Below are 15,901 nucleotides of genomic sequence, written 5' to 3'. Positions count from 1 at the left end.
AAATTATCAATGAGATGCATTATAGTCTCAGCCTCAGTACTTCCGAAATTTTGAATCAGATGGTTCTGTCGGGGGTGGGGGGAAGGGGGGTTGCCTGTGCATGGCAGAATGTTTAGCAATATCCTTGGCCTCTAGATGTCAGTAGCCTCCTTGTGACAACCAACAATGTCTCCACACACTGTCCAAAGTCCTCTGGGAGGCAAAGTTGTTTCTAGTTGGAGTCATTTGTCTAGAGAACCAAGGGCATACATACTGGTACAAACAGTTCACATGTGGAATCTGACAGGAGGGCTAACTTGACAAGGGCCAGATGGCAGGGTCATTTCATCCTGAGACAGCCAACTCAGAAGGCAGCCTGGTAAGGTCAGGAAATAGGCTGTGTACAGGGGACTTTGTTGGCAAGGCAAAGTTGCTGGACTTTGCTGTACAGTCAAAGCTATGGTTCTCCCAGTACTCATGTTTGGATGTGACAGTTGGACCATAAAGAAGGCTGAGTGCCAAAGAATTGATGTTTTTGAACTGTGGTGCTGGAGAGTCCCTTTTACTACAAGGAGATCAAACCAGTCAATCCTAAAGAAAATCAACTCTGAATATTCATTGGAAGGACAGATACTGAAGCTGAAGCTCCAGTACTTTGGCCACCTGAAGTGGCTGACTCATTGGAAAAGACCTTGATGCTGAGAAAGATTGATGGCAGGAGAAGGGGACAACAGAGGATGAGATGGTTAGATGGCATTACCGACTCAATGGACATAAGTTTGAGCAAACTCTGGGAGATAGTGAAGGACAGGGAAGCCTGGTGTGCTGCAGTCCATGGGGTCGCAAAGAGTCCAAAAAGAGCTAGTGACTGAACAACAACAGCAACAACAAGAGGACTTCACAAATACGTTACTATATTGAGATTAGCAGGAGCCAGATTTCTTGCTGGTGGAGTTGGAAAGCAAAGGCTTCAACAAATCCTATGGTGTTGCACTGGAGTTGGAGTTATTACTAACGTTTTCTGGTAACTTGGTAACTGTTGTTTTGCTGGTAAAGAGGATTGGTGGTAGTGACTTCATAAAGGTGAAGTAAAAGTGAAAGTGAAGTTGCTCAGTCGTGTCCGACTCTTTGCGACCCCATGGATACCAGGCTCCTCCCTCCGTGGGATTTTCTAGGCAAGAGTACTGGAGTGGATTGCCATTGGTGGCTCGGAGGGTAAAGCGTCTGCCTGCAATGTGGGAGATCTGGGTTGATCCCTGGGTTGGGAAGATGCCCAAACGAAGGGAATGGCTACCCACTCCAGTATCCTGGCCTAGAGAATTCCATGGACTGTATAGTTGATGGGGTCGCAAAGAGTCGGATATGACTGAGCGACTTTCACTTTCACGTTATGATCTCAATCCTTGCATCTCCTTATATCTAGAAAAGCACTAAATCCCTTCATGGTGACATCAGAGCCTCACTACTAGCAGAAGACTTCATAAAAGCAGGTCTTAAGTGGTATATTTTCCTGCCTGCCATCAGCATCAGTTTTCTGTATTTCTTAACTGGCATAGTCTATATAACGAACTTTTCGCTTTTTCCCGTGTCCGTCCGTCGCAAGGAGAGGAGCTGCCGCCCTGTAGGCTCATAAGCAAGGGATGGGCGTGTGGAACCTCCAGCCTCTAGGTCAGGAGGAATAAGCAGACTCAGCACCGAACCCAATAGGCCGAAGGCCCGCAATGCCTTCAGTTAAGACGGGCTCATTCATCCCAAGACTGCGAGTGCGGAGCCGCTGCTGACTGCAGAGGGGTCAGGTGGTGATGGAGCGGAGTTCCGGCCCGCGAAAGCAGGCCCCTTTATACGTGCGGACCACCAGCCCCACGACCGCCCGGGCCATCCACCGCAGCCGCCGGAGTTGCGCGCGGCCGCCATCCGCAGAGCGCGCGCCGTCCTGCGCAGCCCGCAGCCTGTGATGTTGGAGAAGAAGCGGACCTGCCTCACCCACAGCCCTTGGACGACTTCCTTCCCCGAAGCAACGACGTTGTCGCCGACTCTCCTAAAGAAGCGGAGAAAGAGGGAGGGGAGAGGGAGAGGGAGAAGGAAGAAGAAAAAGAGTAAATGCTAAGTTCATTCCTTTAATTGTTCATTTTCACCTTCAGTTATTCAGGAGATCCGGTTTGATCCCTGGGTGGGGAAGATCTCCTGAAGGAGGGCATGGCAACCCACTCCGGTGTTCTTGCCTGGAAAATCCCATGGACAGAGGAGTCTGGGGGGCTACAGTCCCTGGGGTCGCACAGAGTCGGACAGACCTTAACGACTAACACTTAAACTTGTTTATGGCAAATTACCTTAAATTTTCTCTTTTAAAAATAGCGTTAATACTGATTCACAAATTTTGACATATTTAATATTTTATAATCACTTATAGGACTTCCTTGGTGTAGGGAATATGCTATGCACAGGCCTGTACTATAATTAACAGGGCTTCTTTGAAAAATAAGAATGACTTTCTCACCACCCCCAGGCAAAGGGCTGGGAGCAGTAAAAAGTATATCATGGAAAAACATCTTGAAAACAAGATGTTGAAGTACAGATATGACTGATGGAATGCCATTAGTGAAGGTTCTCATAACCAGAGTCTTGAGGGAGTTGCTGAGAAAGGTTGTCACTAGCTGTGGGGCTAAACAGAGTCATGAAAGGCCTGAAGGTTTGACATTGAGGACTGTGCATTATATTTCTTTATCCCTGATCTGAGATTGTAAAAAAACAGATATCTAGAGCACGTACAAGGCAGTCAGATCAGATCAGTCACTCAGTCACGTCCGACTCTTTGCGACCCCATGAATCACAGCACGCCAGGCCTCCCTGTCCATCACCAACTCCCGGAGTTCACTCAGACTCATGTCCATCGAGTCAGTGATGCCATCCAGCCATCTCATCCTCTGTCGTCCCCTTCTCCTCCTGCCCCCAATCCCTCCCAGCATCAGGGTCTTTTCCAATGAGTCAGCTCTTCGTATGAGGTGGCCAAAGTACTGGAGTTTCAGCTGCATCATTCCTTCCAAAGAAATCCCAGGGCTGATCTCCTTTAGAATGGACTGGTTGGATCTCCTTGCAGTCCAAGGGACTCTCAAGAGTCTTCTCCAACACCACAGTTCAAAAGCATCAATTCTTCGGTGCTCAGCCTTCTTCACAGTCCAACTCTCACATCCATACATGACCACAGGAAAAACCATAGCCTTGACCAGACGAACCTTTGTTGGCAAAGTAATGTCTCTGCTTTTGAATATGCTATCCAGGTTGGTCATAACTTTCCTTCCAAGGAGTAAGCGTCTTTTAATTTCATGGCTGCAGTCACCATCTGCAGTGATTTTGGAGCCCCCAAAAATAAAGTCTGACACGGTTTCCACTGTTTCCCCATCTATTTCCCATGAAGTGATGGGACCAGATGCCATGATCTTCGTTTTCTGAATGTTGAGCTTTAAGCCAACTTTTTCACTCTCCACTTTCACTTTCATCAAGAGGCTTTTGAGTTCCTCTTCATTTTCTGCCATAAGGGTGGTGTCATCTGCATATCTGAGGTTATTGATATTTCTCCCAGAAATCTTGATTCCAGCTTGTGTTTCTTCCAGTCCAGCATTTCTCATGATGTACTCTGCATATAAGTTAAATAAACAGGGTGACAATATACAGCCTTGACGTACTCCTTTTCCTATTTGGAACCAGTCTGTTGTTCCATGTCCAGTTCTAACTGTTGCTTCCTGACCTGCATACAGATTTCTCAAGAGGCAGATCAGGTGGTCTGGTATTCCCATCTCTTTCAGAATTTTCTACAGTTTATTGTGATCCACACAGTCAAAGGCTTTGGCATAGTCAATAAAGCAGAAATAAATGTTTTTCTGGAACTCTCTTGCTTTTTACATGATCCAGCAGATGTTGGCAATTTGATCTCTGGTTCCTCTGCCTTTTCTAAAACCAGCTTGAACATCAGGAAGTTCACAGTTCAAGTATTGCTGAAGCCTGGCTTGGAGAATTTTGAGCATTACTTTACTAGTGTGTGAGATGAGCGCAATTGTGCGGTAGTTTGAGCATTCTTTGGCATTGCCTTTCTTTGGGATTGGAATGAAAACAGACCTTTTCCAGTCCTGTGGCCACTGCTGAGTTTTCCACATTTGCTGGCATATTGAGTGCAGCACTTTCACAGCATCATCTTTCAGGATTTGAAATAGCTCAACTGGAATTCCATCACCTCCACTAGCTTTGTTTGTAGTGATGCTTTCCAAGGCCCACTTGACTTCACATTCCAGGATGTCTGGCTCTAGGTGAGTGATCACACCATCGTGATTATCTGGGTCATGAAGACCTTTTTTGTACAGTTCTTCTGTGTATTCTTGCCATCTCTTCTTAATATCTTCTGCTTCTGTTAGGTCCATACCATTTCTGTCCTTTATCGAGCCCATCTTTGCATGAAATGTTCCCTTGATATCTCTAATTTTCTTGAAGAGATCTCTAGTCTTTCCCATTCTGTTGTTTTCCTCTATTTCTTTGCATTGATTGCTGAGGAAGGCTTTCTTTCTTTCTTTTTTTTTTGTTTTTGAAGAAGGCTTTCTTATCTCTTCTTGCTATTCTTTGGAACTCTGCATCCAGATGTTCATATCTTTCCTTTTCTCCTTTGCTTTTCTCTTCTTTTCTTTTCACAGCTATTTGTAAGGCCTCCCCAGCCATTTTGCTTTTTTGCATTTATTTTCCATGGGGATGGTCTTGATCCCTGTCTCCTGTACAATGTCACAAACCTCATTCCACAGTTCATCAGGCACTCTATCTATCAGATCTAGGCCCTTAAGTCTATTTCTCACTTCCACTGTATAATCATAAGGGATTTGATTTAGGTCATACCTGAATAGTCTAGTGGTTTTCCCTACTTTCTTCAATTTAAGTCTGAATTTGGCAATAAGGAGTTCATGGTCTGAGCCACAGTCAGCTCCTGGTCTGTTTTTGCTGACTGTATAGAGCTTCTCCATCTTTGGCTGCAAAGAATATAATCAATCTGATTTCGGTGTTGACCATCTGGTGATGTCCATGTATAGAGTCTTCTCTTGTGTTGTTGGAAGAGGGTGTTTGTTATGACCAGTGCGTTTTCTTGGCAAAACTCTATTAGTCTTTGCCCTGCTTCATTCCGTATTCCAAGGCCAAATTTGCCTGTTACTTCAGGTGTTTCTTGACTTCCTACAAGGAAGTAGATGTTAGCAATAAAAGGCATGCAAGGATTAGGATCTGGGCTTTTGCCTGCGAGCGGCATCAGCCCTCTGATCCCCACCTTATTTCTGAGTCTTATTTTTCCTTATTCTTCTGCAGAAATGCTCCCTCAGGTCGGTTCGTTGTTGCGCTGGTCCCAACACTTGGTAGGACTCTGTGGTAAAGAATACGCCTGCCAATGCAGGAGACAAGGGTTTGATCACTGGGCTGGGAGGATCCAAAACGCAGAAGAGCAACTAAGCCTGGGAACCACAGCTACTGAGCTCTAAATCCATCACAATGAGAGGCCCTTGCACAGGCAACACTGGAGAAAAGCCTGCACTGCAATAAAGACCCAGCATAGCCAGAGATATATAAATAAATAAAAGAAGTAGTTTTTAATCACTTATAGGTTTTTGTTTTGTTTTGTTTGGCTGCACTATGCAGCTTGTGGGATCTTAGTTCTCACACCAGGGGTGGAAAACTGCCCCCTCCACAGTGAAAGCCCAGAGTCCTAAACACTGGCCATCCAGGGAATTCCCTATTATTCTCTTTGATGCTTAAATTATTCCAGATTCAACCAGTGGGAGAGCCCTTTCAAGCTAGCATCTTTGTTTATTTTCAAAAATCTCTGTTTATCACAAATCTTCAATTTGAAAATTTTCAATCCTGAAGAAAATTGAAAGTTGAAAGAATAGAACAGGGAATTCCCCAGCAATCCAGTGGTTTAGGATTGCATGCTCTCACTGCCCAGAGTGTGGGTTGAATCTCTGGCCTGGGAATTAAGACCCCACAAGCCTCACGGCAGGACAAAATAAAATAGTACATTAAGCATCATATATGGATACGGTGATCCATTTGAAAGTCATTTGCAGTTCATATACATCCACATTGGACTTTGAGCCTTTCCTTATTTTTTGGCACACACATAATGTTCTAGACTCACTCACCTTACTTTTTTTCTGCCCACACCTGGAAACAGCCCTTTCTGTAAGGAATCCTGTTTCCTTTTAGTAGAGAATGGTATTTAGAAACCAAGATCTGGGTGCTAGGTATGCTGAATGCTACTGGATTGTCATTAATTATGGTTTTTTTTTTTTAGTTCACTCTAACTTTTAAAATCGCTTACTAATTTATTCTTGTGTCTTGAATATTCCTTCTCCAATCCTTTGCTTAACTCAGGTCAGTTGATGGAGTGACTCTAGTGGATCATAGTGTTACGTAGGTAGAATAGGGAAAAGGAGTCCAAATTGGCGGTGGCTAAAAGGCAAGGAAGGGAAAAGCCAGAGAAAATAGAACAAAGGAAGGTCAAAGGAAGGTCCGAGGACCAGAGTGAAGACTTCAGGTAGAACAAACAGCACTCCTGGCTAAGCCCAATTTACATAGAGCAGGCCCAGGTGGAGGAAAAAGCAGATAAAAGGAGGAGCCAAAGCGTTTGCTCTCTTTCTCTCCTGCGGGCTGCGCTCTTTCTCTCTCTCTCTCTCTTTCTCTCTCTCCCCCTCCCCTGCACGCTCCTCCACTCTCTTCTCTTCGAGTCTTTGGGTTGGCATGCCCTCACGCTTCGAGGATGGATTCTCCTGTTATCTTCTAAATAAAATAGAGCTGTAACACTGATTTGCTTAAGAGCTATAACACGGTTTGTCCAAGACCCAAGAGCTGTGACTCGCCGAGGGCTTTAATGTCCGTCACTCCAAATCTTTGTTGTGATGAGACAAAGAACTGAGGAACGTACACTCGCGTGACAATAGTAACTGATATTTATATATTTTGTTTATATATATATATAAAACATATATGTTTGTGTTCTGTGTACATATATATGGAACATATATGTATATGTGTTCCATAGCATTCCTTCCCATTTCTTTCCTTTCTCTTTTCTTCTGGATATATTTGTGAGACTACTCCTTTCCTCCATTTAGTCCTGGTGATAAATTTCCATCACTGAATTCCCGTATGGAATGGCCTGGGTTTATGACACATGTTGACCAGAATACCCCACTTTCCCACCAGGCATGGTTAATTCTGATCTGGGCATATGATTCAAGAAGGATTGATCATAATCTTGCCTAACAACAGTGCCAATAAACTGATAGAAGCGCCCTTCTATGGTTAGTCTGGGAAGATGTGAGTTTGGACGTACTGATGGCTACCTTCTTGCCACATGGAGACAGTCTGCAGAGTGAAGACAAACAGAAGCAAACAGAGTAGAGGATAGAGAAATACAGGTCCTGATGTCATTATTTGGGCCCCTGAATCTAGCCCTGTCTGAAACACACAGGCTTTGCAAGAAGAACTTTAGGCTTTGCAGTTACATCAACAAATAGAGTCTATTTCTCCTTAAGCTGATAATCCAGTCACCATTCTCCTCCCCCTCCCCAGATCTTTGATAATTAATTTCGTATGTGGGGACATTGGCCTATTTTTGGAGATGGAATGTAGAGAACTTGATGTCATAGCATGTATCTGATGGAGATGTGAAGGCTCATTACAGTCCTGAGATTCTTATTTTGAGTTACTGCATGCGTGCTGGGTCACTTCAGCCATGTCCGACTCTTTGCAACCACATGGTTAGCAGCCCGCCAGGCTCCTCTGTCCATGGGAGTCCCCAGGCAAGAATACTGGAGTGGGTTGCCATGCCTCCTCCAGGGCATCCTCCCAACCCATGGATTGAACCCACATTTGTCTGCTATATTGGCAGGTGCGTTCTTTACCACTAGCGCCACCTGGGAAACCCTTTGAGTTACTGGGAGCTGGTTAAAGATGTTTATTAAAATGCCCTAGTTAGCATAGGAAATATATTGATGATCAATAACCCAAGTAGTGGATGACTAGCTAGAAAGTGAAAGTGAAGTCGCTCAGTCGTGTCCGACTCTTTGCGACCCCATGGACTGTAGCCTACCAGGCTTCTCTGTCCATGGGATTTTCCAGGCAAGAGTACCAGAGTTGCTTGCCATTTCCTTCTCCAGGGGGTTTTCCTGACCCAGGGATTGAACCCAGGTCTCCAACATTGCGGGCAGATGCTTTACCTCTGAGCCACCAGGGAAGCAGAAACACTCTGATGTCTAAAGGACCTCTTTTTTTTTTTTTTTTTTAAAGGAGTTCAACAGTCACTTATGACCCAGGTGTATGGTTTTTATGAGTAACCCTTTAATACTATGAACTCAGGAAGTAAATTGCAATGCATAAGATTAAAGGCTTTATTGGGCATCTTAAAGCCAGATCTTGCCCTCAGCACAAATACAACACTATGTATTGGACTCAGGAATTCTCTGTTCCTCATTAACATCCGTGTTCTACCAATTTATAAATGAATTCAGCAATGTTTCCTATTTCTACCTCATTTACCCCCAAATTAAAATATAGAATGAAAGATTTTTCCACTGACCCATTGTAAAAATAACTATTGACATATGAAGATAAATATGTGACACTATTTCCAAATGTTATTTATCCCAAACACAGGTGATTAAGCAGAAAACAAAGGGTATAAACATCACAAATAACTTTAACCTTCACCTAGTGGTCATGGTCCTAGCCTAGTGCATTGATGAAGTTAGAGGTCATGGGTGTTTAACATAAATTACCTCATTTAATCTCACAATTCTACAAGGTGATTATTATTTCTCCTTTCTACAGAGAGTGAAAATTTGTAATTCTCTGAAGATCGGTAGCTTTCTCAAAGTCATACAACCGATGATGTGGGTCTGGAATTCAGTACTGATCTAGGTTATCCAAAGTTTAACCCTTATCCAGCTTCATGTGTATTTCCCAGCAAGGCTAGGTGGGGGATAAAATATAGAATTGGGAGTTTTCTCTAGCAGAAGGGTTGCGGATGCTGACGATCCCCAAGATTACATCATTTCCAGTGTTGCCAAGTCCTGAAGCAGCAATTATATAACTCTGATGACAGGTCTTTATTACCAGTGTTGGATCCAAAAAAAGCCCACAGAGGAGAGGAGACAGTGACTATCTGCTTGTCTCTAATGAGGCCCTCAGGGCATATGGCCCTAGTGGCCATCTAGTCTCTTGTAAAGAGCTGACCATGTGATACCCAAACATCCTTCTTGCACAAAGGGCTGTGTCTGTGCACCCCATCCCCTTGTTCATGCAGACTCAGCCTAAAAACCCAAAGATGAGTCCCTCTCCTTCAGAAAAAAAATCTCTTGCCAGGTCTAGAAAAGAGAAGCAAACATGGGAATTCTGGGGACCATGAAGACTACATTCTTCCTGGGTAAGAGTCAGATGGGTGGGACTTCATCAATCATTTATTTATTTATTTATGTAAATTTATTTATTGGTGGGCTGCTGCCTATGGGGTTGCACAGAGTCAGACACGACTGAAGGGACTTAGCAGCAGCAGCAGCAGCAAGGTGTAAAGCCTTAAGGGGGCGCTCCTCATTACATCTTCCTTTAGTGACTTTGTAGAAACAGTTCTGAGCTCATCTGCAGTTCTTGCTCGGGTATAGCCAGAATGTTTTATCTGTTTATGAGACTCTGAACTGTGAGGAAAACAAATGGACTGAGTTTCTGCCAATCCTCTGGGTTGTTTCCATTTTAATTTTAGGAATTTGAGTTAGGGAGCTCAGCACACATAGCCAAAAAGGCTGACTCAGAGCTCTGTAAATTGCTCCAGAAATTTGAGCCCAGGAAGAAGTAGCAGCGATACTATCATTAGTAGCAGTTTTTGATTGATCATTATATCATCCTCAGAGCAGGTGTGCTAGGAATGTGTAACAGCTACAGATTAGAGGTAAGGGAACTAAAAAATATTCTCTAAGGCAACATCACTAATGATATTAATATCAATGACATCAGTACTCTGTTTCAGGGTATATGCTTACTACATGTCAGTCTCTATGTCAACCTTTTACACTTGTGTTATCCAGTACTCATCATAAATAATAAAGTCTCTATTAATATTCCTGTATCTGTAGTGTTTCTGATACTTACATTAAAAAATACATGATTATGGTAGAAAGTTTAAACATACACAAAAATTATGGACAAAACCACTGTCACATTTTCTCAGTGTCCTTCTAGAGGTACAGCACGAGCATAGGGAAACAGCCCTCATTTTGCTAATAAAAGAGGCACAAAACATATCTGGAGAAAAGTGCTAATGCCTCAGCAAGGTTTTAATACCACTGCCTTTTTCCTTGCATTCTTCTTAATTGCCCCATTTTGACCATCATTTCCAGACTTTTGAATTTTTCCTGCTGCTGTCTGCTTTTGGGTCTAGGCTCCCAGCCACATGGGAGAGGCAAACCAGTCGAGAGTCTCTGAGTTCCTCCTCCTGGGGCTCTCCAGGCAGCCCCAGCAGCAGCAGCTCCTCTTCCTGCTCTTCCTGACCATGTACCTGGCCACCGTCCTGGGAAACCTGCTCATCCTCCTAGCCATTAGCATGGACTCCCGCCTGCACATCCCCATGTACTTCTTCCTCTTCAACCTGTCTTTCGTGGACATCTGCTTCTCCTCTACCACTGTCCCCAAAGTGCTGGCCAACCACATACTCGGGAGACAGACCATCTCTTTCTCTGGGTGTCTGACGCAGATGTACTTTGTTTTCATGTTCGTGGACATGGACAATTTCCTCCTGGCTGTGATGGCCTATGACCGCTTTGTGGCTGTATGCCACCCCTTACACTATTCAGCAAAGATGACCCCTCAGCTCTGTGCCCTGCTGGTCACTGGGTCGTGGATCATCGCCAACTTGAATGTCCTGTTGCACACCCTGCTGATGGCTCGACTCTCCTTCTGTGCAGACAATGCCATCCCCCATTTCTTCTGTGATGTGACCCCCCTCCTCAAACTCTCCTGCTCTGACACACACCTCAATGAGGTGATGATTCTGACTGAGGGTGCCCTGATCATGATCACCCCGTTGGTTTGCATCCTGGCTTCATATGTCCTTATCACCTGTGCTGTCCTGAGGATCCCATCCACAAAGGGGAGATGGAAAGCCTTCTCTACCTGTGGCTCCCACGTGGCTATGGTTTCCCTCTTCTATGGCACCATCATTGCTGTGTATTTCAACCCTTTGTCCTCCCACTCGTCGGAGAAGGACACTGTAGCTACTGTGATGTACACGGTGGTGACCCCCATGCTGAATCCTTTCATCTACAGCCTGAGGAACAGAGACTTGAAAAGGGCTCTTGGAAAAGTGGTTGGCAGGAAAATGTTTTCTGTCTCAGGAGACAATCAAAACTGAGCCTCCTCCCCATGCAGATTTATTTTCTTAGTAACTAAGTAGCTGTTGAGCCATTTTGCCAAGGGCAGTCTGGAAGGAAACGTTGATGGACAGGGAGGCCTGGCGTGCTGCAATTCATGGGGTCGCAAAGAGTCGGACACGACTGAGCGACTGAACTGAACTGAGGGGCATGTAGAAGACAATCATTATTTATTTGTGGACCTAATTCACCTATAACCCTGCTGCATCTACCAAGTAAAGAGACGTTTTTTTTTTTAATGACTAACTTTTGAATTATTTTACAACCACATCCAATTTTTAAGTGGTATGTTTAGAAAGATACAGGTTCCACATATTTTTGAATATTAAAGTCACCTGGAAGTTACTGCCCACCCACTGATGTCCAGGTCCCAGCACAGACCAACTAGATCAGAATCTCTGGATGTGGGGCCCTAACACTGAGATTTTAGAAATCTCGCGATTCTATTGTGCAGTCGGGATGAAGAATCACTGGTCTCCATCATCTTACGTGCTCTCTGTCATGGTGAGTCATAAAGACTGGGTCACAAAAACGCTCACAAGAGTGGTTATGAGACGCAGATAAAGAAACAACCGAGTGAAATATGAGGACTAAAGTCGATAGTAATATTTCAGGTGAGACTCAGGGCTCAGGTGGACTTTTGCTTCAGAGCTTGGAGAGGCGAAGCGGCACAGAATGCGGAAACCCCTGTGAGCATCCTGATTGGCTGTCTGATCTTAGGGGGCGGGGTCATCCGGGCAATTTTTGATACTAGGAATCCAAATCAACATTTGCTCTTCCTTCTGCCGGGACCCACGTCCCTTGCTTTCCTCCCTGGCTAGCAACCCTCTGCCACAACCTTCAAACCAAGTCAAATGCCACCTCGTCCTCCACGAGCCCTTCTGATTCTCGAGCTCTGTTTTTTCCTTTGGTTTATTCTTCCCCGCCACAAGGATTTCCCACATATTATGAGACAGTCCATACCCAAATTCACATGCTATTCACTTTATTCCCTAGTGTCTGGCACTGCTCTTAGACCAAAGGCAATACTCAGATCTAGCTGAAAGAAAAATAAAAAAAGGATGAATGAATGTCGCCTAAACTTTTATCTATTTTGGCTGTGCTGGGTCTTCATTGCAGTGAAGGGGCTGTGTTACCCAGAGGTATATACCATCTTAGTTCCCCAACCAGGGATGGAACCCGCATCTCCCACATTGGAAGGCAAGTTCTTTACCAGTATATCACCAGGGAAATCCTTGCCTTAACTTTTAATTTGAACATTCTTGCTTGAGAAGGAGTTTAAAATTTGCCTCATTTAAAAATCACTTGTTACTTGACAGGTAATACCTACATACTATGGAACATTAAAAAAATCACTAAGAAGATGATCAAAATATCTTGTAAATTTGCTGCTCCAAGATAACTTCAGTATTACACATGGAAGAAGGCAATGGCACCCCACTCCAGTACTGTTGCTTGGAAAATCCCATGGATGGAGGAGCCTGGTAGGCTGTAGTCCATGGGGTCGCTAAGAGTCAGACAGGACTGAGCGACTTCACTTTCACTTTCCACTTTCATGTATTGGAGAAGGAAATGGCAACCCACTCCAGTGTTCTTGCCTGGAGAATCCCACAGACGGAGAAGCCTGGTGGGCTGCCTTCCATGGGGTCACACAGAGTCAGACAGGACTGAAGTGAGTTAGCATAGCTTTAGAAAAGTTGGCTGCACTTTTCTCATTTGTGTTCTCATTTTCCACCTCCTTCTTCCCATCTCAGTAAAAGTCTTAGAAATTTGATTTTAATGGCCATATAATATTTTATCCACTCATGGATTTGCAATTTATTTATTCATTGACTCTGGACAACTTAAAGTGTCTCTGTGCTATAAATAACACAGCTGTACACTTCCTGGTGTAGACATCTTTGTGTTCCTTAGTGTCACAGTTAGCCTACATACCTATTGCCCAAACTTGGAGTAAAAATTAAGGTCATCATTCCTTTATTTCTTCATTATTTCTGTCCCACCCCACCTGATAAAACTGTCAGGAAGTCAGTACCTTTCTCTTGGTGTCAGAGCATCTCAGAAATTCACTCAAAGGAGTCAGTCAGTCTTGCTTTCTGCTGCCAGGTGGAGAGAGAATGGAGAAGTTGGACCCGCCCAAGGCCATGATTGTGTGAGTTGCTAGAACCCAGTGTAGCTACTGAACCTTGATCTTGTTTGATCTCCTGGAGGCCTGTTTTGCTGCAGCATTGATGCTCGTGGCTCACATCCCTTTGGGGGTCCACCTCTGGCCTCGGGTCACAGCTATTGGAGGTCAAGTTTATTTTATCCTCCATAAAATTCTGACTCTGCTCCATGGTGGCTCCATGCATGGGGGCTCCCAACTCCACTCTGTCAAACCAGCTCTGCCCGTGAACACCCAGCTCAGATTTACCCTTCTACCTTTGAGATTCCTGCTGGATCCTTGGGGTCTTTTTTTATGTGGAATGGACTTCAATCAGATTTCTTCTACATCATAGCTGTATCTGTGAATCAGGATTCACCTAAGTGTATATGAAGATGATAATATTTGGATATTGATTGATTTGTAAAGTAGTGAACATTTTAACTATTTTCTCTATAATATTTGGATGTTGATTGATCTGTAAAGTAATAAACATTTCAACTATTTTCTCTGTATATTAAATAGATTTTACCTTTTGATTTGATGCTGGGTTATGGAGGGCATGGAGCTTCATGAATGTTACACATTCATCATAGATTGTATCTGTTAGGAACTGAAAGATCTTTATCCTCTTTAATCCTTTTTCATCTTAAAGCAGGCTTTAGTTAATATTAAAATCACATCTCTACTTCCTTTCAGCTTGTGTTCATTCATTCTCTCAGACTTTCTAAAATAGTTGACTTGATGAAGGGTTCTTTCCCTGTGTCAGTGTCTTTTTTTTTTTTTTTTTAAGCTTCTAGTACACTAGAGAAAATTAGAATATAATTCTATACTTAGAAAGAATAGTCACTGATGAATGTTTCCATCTCCCATTCCCGGCTACAAATAAAGGAAACAGACTTCCCTGGTAGTCCAGCGGCTAAAAATCCACCTGCCAATGCAGGGGACATGGGTTCCATCCCTGGTCCAGGAAGATTCCACACCTTCCTCGGGGCAACTAAGCCTGTTGCCACAACCACTGATGCCTGTACTCTGGAGCCCAGACTCTGAAACAAGAGAAGCCATGGCAATGAGAAGCCCTCGCAACTAGGGAGTATCTCCTGCTCTCCACAGCCAGAGAAAATCCCTGTGCAGCAACGAAGACCCAGTTCAGTCAAAAATAAATAAATACATTTATTTAAAAAAAATCACGAGTATAAAATTAATACGTGCTTTGTAAGACACAGTTCTCCATGTGTTTATTGCTTTTCTGCACATTTTGTGACCAGAGACATTCACTTCTTTTGTTCTAGACCATTTGTTCAAGGATGTTTCTATAATGAACAGCACTGGAAGATAGAAACAGTGTGTCTTTCCAGAGCAAAGGGCAGATTTTTCACCATCCAGTGTAGGCAATGGCACCCCACCCCAGTACTCCTGCCTGGAGAATCCCATGGATGGAGGAGCCTGGTGGGCTGCAGTCCATGGGGTCGCTGAGGGTCAGACACGACTGAGCGACTTCACTTTCATTCACTTTCACGCACTGGAGAAGGAAATGGCAACCCACTCCAGTGTTCTTGCCTGGAGAGTTCCAGGGACAGGGGAGCCTGGTGGGCTGCCACCTATGGGGTCGCACAGAGTTGGACACGACTGAAGTGACTTAGCAGCAGCAGTGTAATGTATTCTTTTCGGGCAAAGTTCAGCCAGGCTTATCCCCAGTGACAAGATCTGATTTCTTAAGCTGAGGAATCCTCTCCTGTGACACATGCATTGTGTATGCAGGTGGTACTTGTCCTTATCACATCATTCTCTGAGAATCGGGGCTTAGGAACTGGTGTAAATGCAGGCACTCTGGCTCCTGCCCCTGCTGGGAGTAACACAGGCGTGCCTCATTCTATTTTGCTACATAGTTACTGCATTTTTTTTTTTTTTTTTAGCAAATTGAAAGTTGGTGGCAGCTCTGTGTCAAACAAGTCTCTTGGTGCCTTCTCCCCAGAAACATTTGCTCACTTTGTGTCTCTGTCCTATTTTGGTAATTCTTGCAATATGTGAAACTTTTTCATTATTATGATAGTTTTATAGTGACATATAATCAGTAATCTTCGATGTTACTACTGCAAGAGATTCTGGCTCTCTCAAGACTCAGATAACGGTTAGCACTTTTTTGGCAAAAAAAAAGTATTTTTAAAGTAAGGTATGGGGCTTCCCTGGTGGTTCAGTGGTAAAGAATCTGCCTGCCAATGAAGGAGACACAGTGTGATCCCTGGTCTGGGAAGATGCCACATTCTGTGGAGCAACTAAGCCTGTGCACCGCGACTACTGAGCCTCCGCTCTAGAGCCCGTGCTCTGCAACGAG

General features: G+C 44.1%; 1 protein-coding gene across 1 annotated transcript; it reads left to right on the top strand.

Moving 5' to 3' along the window:
• The first annotated feature begins 10,447 nt into the window (after positions 1 to 10,447).
• On the top strand, positions 10,448 to 11,404 carry LOC102268573 (olfactory receptor 1F1-like). The gene has a single exon (XM_014479457.2). It carries the CDS (start codon positions 10,448 to 10,450, stop codon positions 11,402 to 11,404), a length of 957 nt encoding a protein of 318 aa, XP_014334943.2.
• The last annotated feature ends 4,497 nt before the right edge of the window (positions 11,405 to 15,901 follow it).

This window comes from Bos mutus, chromosome 25 (assembly GCF_027580195.1).
Source record: "Bos mutus isolate GX-2022 chromosome 25, NWIPB_WYAK_1.1, whole genome shotgun sequence".
In the NCBI taxonomy this organism is placed as follows: domain Eukaryota; kingdom Metazoa; phylum Chordata; class Mammalia; order Artiodactyla; family Bovidae; genus Bos; species Bos mutus.
Note: the sequence above shows the minus strand (reverse complement) of the source record. Positions and strands in the feature narration are given on the sequence as shown.

Bases quoted from the DNA above. Each gene is read 5' to 3' on its own strand.
- LOC102268573 (XM_014479457.2), top strand. From the start codon at position 10,448: ATGGGAGAGGCAAACCAGTCGAGAGTCTCTGAGTTCCTCCTCCTGGGG.